General features: G+C 48.8%; 1 protein-coding gene across 1 annotated transcript; it reads right to left on the bottom strand.

The window, feature by feature from the left end:
- Window positions 1-555: 555 nt before the first annotated feature.
- Window positions 556-5490, bottom strand: LOC132571857 (zinc finger and SCAN domain-containing protein 20-like). Its single transcript, XM_060238650.1, has 3 exons — window positions 4810-5490; window positions 4020-4197; window positions 556-1690 (listed from the first exon to the last, which is right to left on the bottom strand). The coding sequence occupies exons 1-3, from the start codon at window positions 5479-5481 to the stop codon at window positions 597-599; spliced, it is 1944 nt and encodes a 647-aa protein (XP_060094633.1). The 5' UTR covers window positions 5482-5490; the 3' UTR covers window positions 556-596.
- Between the last annotated feature and the right edge of the window lie 7087 nt (window positions 5491-12577).

Genomic DNA, 12577 nt, shown 5'->3' with positions numbered 1-12577 from the left:
GCCTCAAAAGTAAGAGCCAGAACTATGAACTGTCTTCAGAAACAGATTGACAGCTAGCACAAATCTTTCAGCACGGGGGGTGTTCTATTATAGGACTTCTATCCAGTTTGGTGTAGTGCCTAAGAGTGGCAGACTCTAATCTGGGAGATCCAGATTTGATTCCTACTCCTCAATATGCAGCCAGCATATTGTGTCAGTCACAAGTTCTCTTGGAGCTTTCTCAGATCCACCTACCTCACAGGTTGTCTGTTGCAGGGACAGGAAGGGAACAGAAATTGCAACCTACTCCGAGTGAAGAGTAGGGTATAAATCCAACTCCTCGTCTTCCTCTAATCAAACCCTCAGAAAGATGTGGCCACCCCTTTTGGACCAGCAGAAGTTTTCACACCATTTTCAAAGGCAGCCCCACCTACAGCGTATTAAAGCAACAGGACGTGATCCAAGTATGGATCACCATGGCCTGATCAGGCTTTTCAAGGAACGTCTGCAGCTGGCTTATCTGCTGAAGCTGGTCAAAGGTGCAATGTGCTATGAAGGGGATCTCTCAGCCACCGGTTTTGATCAACCTGAAAGAGCCCTGGCTGCAAACCGAGCAGCTATTCAGTTTTTGGCACGTGGGTCCGTTGATGCCGTTGCAGGCGGGACCTGAAACTGAATCTCTTTCCACACTCAGCACAGTCGTAAGGTTTCTCCCCTGTATGGATTCTTCGGTGCTTCAGCAAGTACGACGAATGGCTAAATTTCTTTCCACACACAGAGCATTTGTACGGTCTCTCCCCCGTGTGGATTCTCTGATGCACCGTGAGGCTGACGCGGTGACAGAAGGCCTTCCCGCACTCTGAGCACTGGTACGGTTTCTCCATCGTGTGGATCGTCTGATGCCGCTGAAGGTGGGAACTGAAGCAGAATCTCTGCCCGCACTCGGAGCACTCGTAAGGCTTCTCGCCTGTGTGGATTCTCTGATGCTGTCGCAGAGAGGATCCCCGAGTAAACTTCTTCCCACATTCTAAGCACTGGTGTGGTTTCTCCCCTGTGTGGATAGTCTGATGCTGCTGAAGGTGTGAGGCTCTCCTAAACCTGTTCCCACACTCTAAGCATTGATACCGCCTCTCCACTGTGTGTGTTATTTGTTGCACAGTAAGGGGGTTGAAGTTCTTTTCAACTTCCGAGCCCTGATACGGGTTATCTGTGTGGATTATCTGATGCTTCGGATGGTGTGATTTTCCACTGTGCCTGTTTTCACACTCTGCGGGGTTTTTTGGCTCTTCCCTCATGTGCATTCTTTGGTGGGAAGTCAGAATCGTTCTCCGACTGAAGCTCTCTCCACACACCGAGCAACGATACGGTTTTTCCAGGGCGTGGATTTGTTGGTGCGAAATCAGGTCCGCGCTCTGACTGATACGCTTTCCAAATTCCATGACTTCATTTTGATTTTCCCCTGTGTAGATTCTCGGGTCAGCATTGATGCCTCTGTTCCTTCTCTTTTGGGTAGTCTTTCCTCCTCGTAGTGGGATTTCCTGGACGTCATGTACTTGGCCAAGAATAGGGTTCTCCTTCCTCTCCACCCTGTGGCTTCTCTCCTGCTTCTGTTGTCTGTCTTGTTTCCTAAAGTTTCCTTCGAAATCTTCATTCTTCCATTGTTCCAAGAGTACCTGGAGAACATCGTCATTTTCATTCTGCCTCATATCATCTGCTTGGGAAAAAAGCAGAGATCCAATTACACACAGGCATGAAGCCGAGTCTCAAACCTTCCTAACTGATCTGTGCATATTTTGTTTCCTTTAGGGCTGGGTCCACAGATTGCCAGTTACAGCCAATGCAGGGACGGCCCACAGACGGACTAAAAAAGGAAACCCAGATGTGCACAGCAGGCAACAATCCTTCCTGCTGTCCTCAACCTGTCCTCTGACATTGGGGAAGCAGTTTTAAAAGCTACAATGTCCAAAGTGGTAGCAAATCGCCAGGGTACCTCCCTGCCAGTGTTCCCTCTAAGCTGAGTGAGTGTGAGCTAGCTCACAGTTTTTTAGCCTCCAGCTCACACATTTTTGCCTTAGCTCAGGAAAAATGGTCCCAGGACACAATAATTTATGCAGTAGCTCACAATTTTTTCAGTCAGTAGCTCAAAACTTTAATACCAGTAGCTCACAAAGTAGAATTTTTGTTCACAAGACTTGGCAGCTTAGAGGGAACAGTCCCTGCTGCCTTCTCTGGCCGTCTGAACAACCAGGAAGCACTGCTGAAATGCTTGGGCGGTCTGCCCGCTCCTCCAGAGTGTTTAAAAAAGCTAAGCACCTGATCATACACATAGTGACTGCAGCTAGAATAATATACGCTAAATATTGGAAGAGAACAGAAGTGCCCTCCAAGGAATAACTCTTACAGACGATATCGGAAATAGCAGAAATGGATATTTTGACCGATATATTGCAAGGAAACGCCAAGCAAGACACAGACGAACTTTGGGCACCGCTCTATGAATGGATTAAAACAACTTATTAAGCGTATGTGTTATGATATGATCTATATTTATAGAGCAGATTAAATATGGTTTTATAGTTAAGAAAAATTATGGCAACAAAGGTACTGTGATAGGAAACTTCCAGACTTTATTGCTGTTACTGAGAACTGACTGTGTCAAGCGTGATAGTAGAAATGATTCTATTATTGATATTTAGCTTTTCCTTATTGTTCACCTCCCTCCCCTTTTCTTTCCTCATACCCTCCTTCTAAAATTTAACAAATGCTATATAAAACCAGAGTGCACGCAGCCCATCCCAATCCCAGCAGTGAGCCGCGCAGCATCTGACTGCCCCAGGGGCTTCCTCCTCAGCCAGCTTGCTTCCGGGACAGGAGGCTGCCTCCCCAAGCCAGCCATCTGTACCCAGCCTGTCAGACCCTGTTTCCTACCTCAAAGAGTATGCCTGGTCACCCTTTTTGTCTAGCCATGCCCTATGGCGGGGGTGTCAAACATGCAGCCTGAGGGCCACATCAGGCCCCCAGAAGGCTCCTATCAGGCTCACGAGCAACTTACTGTCATTTGCCTCTTTTTCTCTCTCTTGTTTCTTTCTGCATCACTTTTTGCTCTGTCAGGCTTGCTTAATCACACAGGAGCCACAGAGCAAAGCCTCTGTTTTCTCCATTGGCTGACCGGCACACAAAGCAAGCCAGTTTGGTGTAGTGGTTAAGTGTGCAAACTCTTATCTTGGAGAACTGGGTTTGATTCCCCACTCCTCCACTTGCAGCTGCTGGAATGGCCTTGGGTCAGCCATAGCTCTTGTAGGAGTTGTCCTTGAATGGGCAGCTGCTGGGAGAGCCCTCTCAGCCCCACCCACCTCACAGGGTGTCTGTTGTGGGGGGAGAAGACATAGGAGATTGTAAGCGGCTCTGAGTCTCTGATTCAGGGAGAAGGGCGGGGTATAAATCTGCAATTCTTCTTCTTTGTACAAAAGCTCGCAGTGTCCAGCCATTTCACGTTTTCCCCTGAGTCTTAGGCTCAAAGCATTGACCATTCTGTAATGAATGTCAATACATTAAAAGTATTTATTTATTTAATTCCATTTATATCCCACCCTCCCCGCCAAAGCGGGCTCATGTTTAAGTTTAAGTTTTTTTTAAGAAAAATCTTTAATTGTGTTTGTCTGTGTCTTTTATAAAGTTTACATATCAGCTACCTGGCATTACATTTTATGACACATATGGCCCAGCCCGACAAGAATTCACTTATGTCAGATCTGGCCCATGTAACAAATGAGTTTGACACCCCTGCCCTATGATGTACATTTTCTTTTCCCTTCCCCTAAATGGGAATCATTCATATTTGTTTTAAAAAGAAATTGGGGAAGGGGTCCTACCTCCACCCTCATTACTAGCACCAGAACCAATGGGTTGAAATTACATCAGAAGAGTTTCCAGCTCAACATTAGGAAGAACTTCCTGACCGTTCTCCTCAGTGCAACAGGCTACCTTGGGAGGTGGTGGGCTCTCCTTCCTTGGAGGTTTTTAAACAGAGGCTAGATGACCATCTGACAGTAATGCGGATCCTATGTCAGGCTCCAGAATGCTCCCTCCCTCCTTACCAACCAGGAAGGGCTCTTCATCCTCCTCTTCCTTGACAGCCATCAAGGGCTGCCTCTCCTCACTCCCAGGTGGAGCCCGGTCTGCTTCAGAGACACTCCCGACTGCCTCCTCCGAGGGTACCTGTAGTGGCAGAAGATGAAGATATTGGATTTACATCCCGTCCTCCACTCTGAGTCTCAGAGCGGCTCACAATCTCCTTTATCTTCCTCCCCCACAACAGACACCCTGTGAGGTGGGCGGGGCAGAGAGGGCTCTCACAGCAGCTGCCCTTTTAAGGACAACCTCTATGACAGCTATGGCTGACCCAAGGCCATTCCAGCAGCTGCAAGTGGAGGAGTGGGGAATCAAACCTGCTCTCCCAGATAAGAGTCCGCACACTTAACCACTACACCAAACTGGCTCTCTCAGAGGGGGTCCCTTCTTATGTTCAGGGCAGAGCGACAGAACAGGGTGATTGGGGGAGAGTTCTGCCCCCTGCCCTCAGCTTAGCATGTCCACTGGGGGCTGAGGAGAAATCAGGATAGGGTTTCTTCAATTTATAAAACTTCTGAGGAACATCTTTGGGGGCCAGGACTGCCAAACAAAACAGAAATGGTAGATTAGCCAAACCCCCTCACAACTTCATGCTCCGGTGTTCCCCTTCTCCCCAGTGAGATGAACAGCAATTTCAGCCCCTGCTCCACCCCAGGCCCTTCCCTCACTCACAGGACCCAGACATCAGAAGTGCCTCACCTGCTTCTCCTGCCTCAAGAGGAACTCCTCGGCCAGAGCCACTGCCTGGGAACAGTTCTGAGGGCCACTTTCCCTCACTCGGCTCTGGATCTCCAAGGGCAGGATGCTCAGCAGTTGCTCCAGGACCAAGAGCTCCAGGATCTGCTCCTTGCTGTGATTCTCCACTCTCAGCCACCCACGGCATATTTCCCGCAGTCGACTGTAAGCCCCCTGTGGCCCATCAGCCTCCAGGTAGCAGAAATGCCGGAATTGTTGGCGCTGTTTCTCCCGGCTCAGGGCATCCCATCGCAAGATGGCTGCCTTCACCTTCCCATAATCCTCTCTGACATCCATTCTGTGAAAGGCCTCCTCAGCATCTCCACTGAAGGCTGGCAGGAGTCGAGTCACCCACTCTTCCTTCGGCCATCGGCAGGCTTCAGCCACTTGCTCGAAAGAAGACAGAAAGGCCTTGGGATCATCCCAGGGTGAAGGTTTCTCTGGCAAGTGGGAAATTCCCCATCCAGAGTGAGGGTTTTCCACTGTCGTGAGGAACTCCTGCCACTGGGCTTCCCACTGTGCGAGGGAAAGGGAACCGACTGCTGATTGCTGATGCATGGGATCTCTTGGCCTCCTTCGGAGGAATTCCCCGATACTCCCAGCCTGGAGAACTTTCGGGACATTCACTATCCCCATTGGTGCCTCCCCTATTGTTTGCCACTGCTTTTTCATCTTGGACATTTCCTCCATGATGTTTTCCTTACGGAAAACTTTGGCAACGAATTATAGTGTTCCAGATTTGGTTTCTCCCTGTAAAAAAAAAAAAACAGCCAGAAAAAAATAACATAAGAAGAGCCTTGCTGGATCAGACCAAAGGCACATCAACTCCAGCATTTGCATGGTTAGCATGGCGGATGACCAGCTGTTTTTAGGAAGCCCATGAACAGCATCACATGAAGCTGCCTTATACTGAATCAGACCCTAGAATTATAGAACCAGAGAGCTGGAAGGGATCTCCAGGGTCCTCTAGTCCAACCCCCTGCACAATGCAGGAAACCCACAAATACCTACCCCAACTTCACAGGATCTTCATTGCTGTCAGATGGCCATCTAGCCTCCGTTTAAAAACCTCCAAGGAAGGAGAGCCCACCACCTCCTGAGGAAGCCTGTTCCACTGAGGAATCACTCCAACAGTCAGGAAGTTCTTCCTAATGTTGAGCCGGAAACTCTTTTGATTTAATTTCAACCTATTGGTTCTGGTCCAACCTTCCACAGAAAACAATTCCATATAATAGCCCTTCAAGTACTTGAAGATGGCGATCATATCACCTCACAGCCGCCTCCTCTCCAGGCTAAACATCCCCAGCTCGTTCAACCTTTCCTCAAAGGACTTGGTCTCCAGACCCCTCACCATCTTCGTCACCCTCCTCTGGACCTGTTCCAGCTTGTCTATATCCTTCTTAAAATGTGGTGCCCAAAACTGAACACAATACTCCAGGGAGGTCTTACCAGAGTAAAGCGATACTATCACATCACGTGATCTGGACACTATACTTCTGTTGATACAGCCCAAAATTGAATTTTGCCTTTTAAGCCACCGCATCACACTGTTGACCCTGGGTTCATCAAGGTCAGTACTATCTACTCAGACTGGCAGGGGCTCTCCAGGATCTCAGGCAGAGGTCTTTTATATCACCTGTGACCTGGTCCTTTTAACTGGAGATGCTGGGGATTGAACCTGGGACCTTCTGCATGCCAAGAAGATGCTCTGCTATGGAGCCAAAACTCTGCTGCTGAGCCAAAGCATCCTCCCACCTATGTGCCCCAGGAACTGGGCGCTTACTGGCTCTACAATTGGAGAGGGGAGAGTAGCTATCCATCATGACTAGTAGCCCTGTCCTCCACGTATTTATCCATTCCCCTTTTAAAGCCTTCAAGGCTGGCAGCCACCACCATATCCTGCAGCAGTAAGTTTCACAAATTAACTATATCCAGGGCTTTTTTGTAGCAGGAATTCCTTTGCATATTAGGCCATACAACCCTGATGTAGCCAATTCTCCTGGAGCTTTTATAATGTACCATTTTCACTGCTGGTTTGTTTGTTTTTTTGCTCTCAAAATTTTGCCCATTCACCAAAAAAAAAAGCTGGATGAGAGAACAGAGTTCAGAAGAAGAACGTGAATGGAAAATCCTAGGGATGGCTGAGCTATACATTAAATCCTGGGCTATAACACCACCCACACCCCTGGCCAAAAGCAGGCCCTGCACATCTGGGCTGTATCACACACCTCCTGCTCCAGAGAAGCCCCATTTATCACAACACGGAAGAAAGAAAGGGGTTTTTTTTAAAGGAAAAGATTCTTTTGAGGAAATCAGACACTAAAATCCACAAGTATTAACCACCACCCCTTCCCATTGCTGAAACTCCGCAGGGTATTCACTTTGCCGTCTGCCACTTGCAGTAAAACTGGACACTCAAAAATTCCAGGCGCCCTCTTCTCTTACAGATGGGGGGGGGGCATGCATCACCATTTGTTGTGGTTGTTCAGTCGCACAGTCGTGTCATGGACAAAGTCACACCAGGCCCTCCTGTCTTTCACCATCCTCCAAAGTCTGCTCAAATTCGTGTTTGTTACATCAGTAACTGGTATTTAAGAATATTATTCAGATGATTTCAGAATTTGTGTGCTGCCTGTCTGACATGACCTCTGACAAGGGAACCCGCTTTTTTTTTCAGTGTCCAGTGTCCGTTGAGAAAGTGGCCATGTATTTCATCAAGGCAGAGTGGGCCCTTCTGGATCCAGACCAAAGAGCTCTCTATGAGGAAGTCATGCTGGAGAACTATGGGACCGTAGCCTTTCTGGGTAGGGATCTCTCATAGGTGCCAGAGGTGAAAATTCCTGCCATTGAAATGAGGCATGAATCAAAATCTTTAACAGCAATACGTTGTTTTGAGGCCTTCTCCACTATTTGCCTCCCACTGGGCACCTCAAGGAAGTAGAACGACGGAGAAAGACAATGTCCAGCATGGCTGGGTAGAACAACCCAAGCCATCCGGCTAGTCCAGTGGGAAACTGAGGCTGGTGTTGTGGCCATCTCACAGGCCAGAGAGGATGTCCTGGCCTGAGGTCAAGGTGGGGTTGAGAGGACCCCAGAAAGACCTTGGAAGGGGCCAGATCCTAATTTCTCAGTTGCCAGCCTTTACAACACACCCTTCCCTTAGATGGTTTTAGGGTCATCCATTTTAACTGTTATCTAGAATGAATTCATCCCCCCTATGCTGGTTTGAATTGTGACTAAACTTGGATAAGTGATTTAAAGAGACAAATGCTTTCTCCAAGCCAGTCAATGGGGCAGTAGCCGCGTGGAGAGCCACACAATATGTATGAAAAAGCCACATCTGGCTCCTGTGCCACAGTTTGGCCACTCCTGATCTTGACCATAGTTCTATGCAAGCCTCGGATTCAGTGGGAGCTCTCAAGGGTCTTCTCCAGCACCACACCTCAAAAGCATCCACTCTTCTGCGCTGGGCCTTCATTATGGTCCAGCTCTCACAGCCATACATTACTACTGAGAATACCATCGCTTTGACTATACGGACTTTTGTTGGCAGGGTGATGTCTCTACTTTTTATTATACTGCCCAGCATCACCACAGGGCCAGCCAGCTCTGCCTCCCTCTCTCCCCACATCACAGTCCCATGCCTTCCCCTGACCCCAGATCCTGCGCCCGCACCAAACGGCTTGGAGGGATCCCCATCTCCCCTCCTACTGTTTGCTGAAAATCCAGCCCGAGTTCCTGGGGCGGGAACCACCGCTCTGTTCTGCACGGGGGAAGCCAAAGAAACATCCCCCACCCCCCCACCTTGCAGGACTGCCCATCCCGAGGGCGCTTCTTCCCCCTCCCCGCAGCTCTTTACCCTTCCCGGAAACCCACCCGGTTCCGATCCAGTCTCAGTCCTCCCGCTCTCCTGCAAGAAAAGCCATCGGATCCCTCGAGTGGGAAGCTGGAGGACCTGATTGCTTCTCGCCTCCCGAGGCAGCCTGCCTAGGAAACGCGGGCGGCTCAGTCCCTTTAACCCTTTCTAAGCCATGTTTCATTTAGAAGGTAAGCTTTCGTGTGCTCTCTAAGCGCGCTTCATCAGACGAGGGGATCAGGTATTGTGGCTGGAATACATGTATTCCAGCCACAATACCTGATCCCCTCGTCTGATGAAGTGTGCTTAGAGAGCACACGAAAGCTTACCTTCTAAATGAAACTTGGTTGGTCTTAAAGGTGCACCTTGAGTTCTACTTTGTTCAACTGCTTCAGGCCAACACGGCTGCCCACCTGGATCTACCTTTCTAGACCATGCCAGGGAAATTTTCCAAAGCAGCCTCCTGGCTTGAATTAATATTGATTTTATTTAACAGCGACCCACCTCGCACTTAGGGTTGCCAAGCAGCAGGCCTCGTCTGGGGCAGGAGCTCAGGACAAGAGCTCAGGGGCCTCTAAATTTCATAGAATAAAGCAGTATTCAAGTGCACCTTTAAGACCAACTAAAGACAGTTTTATCTATCTAAGTTTCATTGTGCTTTTTTATTCCCCCCCCCCCAAAAAAAACCCTTGCTTCTGAGCTCCATTGTTCAACCCCCCTGAGAATTTTGCTGAACTCTTAAGATTTGACAAACTTTCTCATATTTTCCCCCACAAAAACATGGGAAAATAACCAAAACATATCAAGCAGACAGATGAAAATCTTCCTCATGCCACTGGGCCCACATAGGAGAAAGGGATTTAAAAACTAGGATGGGAGCAGTGTTCCCTCTAAGCCGAGTTAGTTTGAGCTAGCTCAGAGATTTTTAGCCTCCAGTTCACACATTTTTGTCTCAGCTCAGGAAAAATGGTCCCAGAGCACACTAATGTATGCAGTAGCTCACAACTTTAATGCCAGTAGCTCACAAACTAGAATTGTTGCTCACAAGACTCTGCAGCTTAGAGGGAACATTGGATGGGAGTAAGTTTTTATTATGACAATTACAATTCAAAAAGCATTTTAAGGTAGATGCTGAGCTGATATAATTTACTGCACCTTCCAGTGATGTCAGGGGTGTCTGGCATATGCAAATGAGCTCCAGCACCTCTTTTTCTACAAAATTACCCCCTGGTTGCCAGCAATGCTCCCTCTTAGCTGTGAAGTCTTGCAAGCAAAAAAAACAAAAAAACTGCTTTGTGAGCTACTAGCATTAAAGTTGTGAGCTACTGCATAGATTAGTTTGCTCTGGGGCCATTTTTCCTGAGTGAAGACAAAAATATGCAAGCTGGATGCTAAAAAACTGTGAGCTAGCTCACACTGGCTCAGCTTAAAGGGAACACTGCTAGGTCCCTCCTGGCCACCGGTGGGGGGTGGAGAGGTAGGATTTGCCAGATCTGTGTTGAGGAACTCTTAAGAGATTTAGGAAGGAACGAGAAGAGGACATGGACCTCAGTGGAGGTACAAAGTCAGTCAACCTCTAAAGCAGCTATTTTCTCCAGGGGAACTGATCTCTTTGGTCTGGAGGGGAGCTGTAATTCCAGGGGATCCCTAGGTCCCCCACCTAGAGGCTGGCATTCCCAATCCAAAGGAGTTAAGCCAGCCACAAAAAGATCTTCCGGTCGCCTCCATTGCATTCATCAGAGGGATGTTTCATTCACACCCTGCCTTCCTCATCAATGCTGACACATAGATTTGGAAAGGTGCAGAAGGGCAACAGGAATGATCCAAGAGTTGGAGCACTTTCCCTGTGAAGAAAGGTTAAAACGCTTGGGGCTCTTTAGCTTGGAGAAATGTCGACTGCGGGGTGACAAGATCGAGGTTTACAAGATTATGCATGGGGCAGGGATGGTAGAGAAAGAAGTACTTTTCTCCCTTTCTCACAATACAAGAACTTGTGGGCAATGAAATTGCTGAGCCAGTCAGGTTAGAACTGATAAAAGGAAGTCCTTCTTCACCCAAAGGGTGATTAACATGTGGAATTCACTGCCACAGGAGGTGGCGGTGGCTGCAAGCATAGACAGCTTCAAGAGGGGATTGGATGAACATATGGAGCAGGGGTCCATCAGTGGTTATTAGCCACAGTGTATTGTTAGAATTCTCTGTCTGGGGCAGTGATGCTCTGTATTCTTGGTGTGGGGGGGGCACAGTGGGAGGACTTCTAGTGTCCTGGCCCCACTGATGGACCTTCTGATGACACAGAGTGGAACTGGATGGGCCATTGGCCTGATCCAACATGGCTTCTCATAGGTTCTCTTAATATTCCACAGAGATGATCCCTCCATCTCTTACACCACCGGAGTAGTTTGTCATCTCTTCCTGTCTCTGTGGAATCTCATATACCATTAGGCAGGAAGGTAGATCAAGATAAGTAGCTGTGTCTGTCTGTAGCAGCAGAAAAGAGCAAGAGCCCAAGAGCACCTTAAAGACTAAGAACAAGAAGATGATATTGGATTTATATCCCGCCCCATACTCTGAATCTCAGAGGGGTTACAAATCTCCTTTACCTTCCTCCCCTACAAAAGACACCCTATGAGGTAGGTGGGGCTAAGAGCGCTCTGACAGCAGTTGCCTTTTCAAGGACAATTCCTTCGAAAGCTATGGCTGACCCAAGGCCATTCCAGCAGGTGCAAGTGAAGGGGTGGGGAATCAAACCTGGTTCTCCCAGGTAAGAGTCCGTGCACTTAACCACTACACCAAACTGGCTCTCCAGAGTTTGTGGCAGGGGACGAGGTTTGTGAGTCACTGCTCACTTCTTCAGGGAAAGAGTCATTCCACAAGAACAGCAAGTAAAATGCCCCTCACACTCCCACTGTGTAGGAGTCTCGGTGCTTTTGGGCTACTACGGGAGCTCAGTTGAATAAAGACCCAAAGAGAGCAGGGGCCCTCCTCACTCTCAGACTGGGGGAAGGGTCTCTGTAGGACCAGTTTTCTCCCCGCCCCAAACTACAAATCCCTCCCCAGTCACCCACAGCTTGGCCCTGATGCCCACAAGACTTCAAACAAAGGATTGCCAAGCGACCAGGAGAAATCTTTAGAACAGGGGTGGCCAAACTGTGGCTCTTTCACACATATTATATGGCTCTCAAAGCTCCCACCACCTCCTTAGCCAGCTTAGAGAAGGCATTTAAAGACGTTTTCTTTTTATCTCTCTCTCCCTCCCTCCCCCGTCTATTTTCCTTCCTTTTGGCTCTCAAACAGCTGACATTTGTGTCTTCGGGCTCTCAAACATCTGACGTTTATTCTATGTGGCTCTTACGTTAAGCAAGTTTGGCCACCCGTGCTTTAGAAGAACTTCCATTGGCAGAGCTCAGGAAGGGAATCTGTTCCTGCTCAGGGCTGGGGGCGGGGGGGGACTTGATCCCCTCCTGGTGATGGATTCATCCACAGTGCCAGGGGCTGGATCCAAAACTGGCAACCTTGCTTGGGAACAGAGAAAGGGCTGGCTGGACCACCTCCTTCCTGGCCCGGCTCTGCAAATGAGACCCAGGGAGACCACCCCTTGCAGGGCTGCCCAGGTGCTCTTTACCTTCCTGTGGATCCCCCAGCTGCAGTCCTACAGCTCATCTGAAAGCAAAGGAAAAGGAAAGGTCCCCTGTGCAAGCACCAGTCGTTTCTGACTCTGGGGTGACGTTGCTTTCACGTTTCCATGGCAGACTTTTTACGGGGTGGTTTGCCATTGCCTTCCCCAGTCATCTTCACTCCCCCCCCCCCCTCAGCAAGCTGGGGACTCATTTTACCGACCTCGGAAGGATGGAAGGCTGAGTCAACCTCAAGCCG

The sequence above is a fragment of the Heteronotia binoei genome, chromosome 5, assembly GCF_032191835.1.
Source record: "Heteronotia binoei isolate CCM8104 ecotype False Entrance Well chromosome 5, APGP_CSIRO_Hbin_v1, whole genome shotgun sequence".
Taxonomy (NCBI): domain Eukaryota; kingdom Metazoa; phylum Chordata; class Lepidosauria; order Squamata; family Gekkonidae; genus Heteronotia; species Heteronotia binoei.
This window is presented reverse-complemented; position numbering and strand designations above follow the sequence as displayed.

Excerpts from the sequence above, each read along its gene's own strand:
- LOC132571857 (XM_060238650.1), bottom strand. The coding sequence starts at position 5,481 with ATGGGGATAGTGAATGTCCCGAAAGTTCTCCAGGCTGGGAGTATCGGG. Across the intron at positions 4,198-4,809 it reads TCTTGAGGCAGGAGAAGCAG|GTACCCTCGGAGGAGGCAGT; the intron begins GTGAGGCACTTC and ends CTGCCACTACAG. Across the intron at positions 1,691-4,019 it reads ATCCGCATTACTGTCAGATG|ATGATATGAGGCAGAATGAA; the intron begins GTCATCTAGCCT and ends TTTCCCAAGCAG.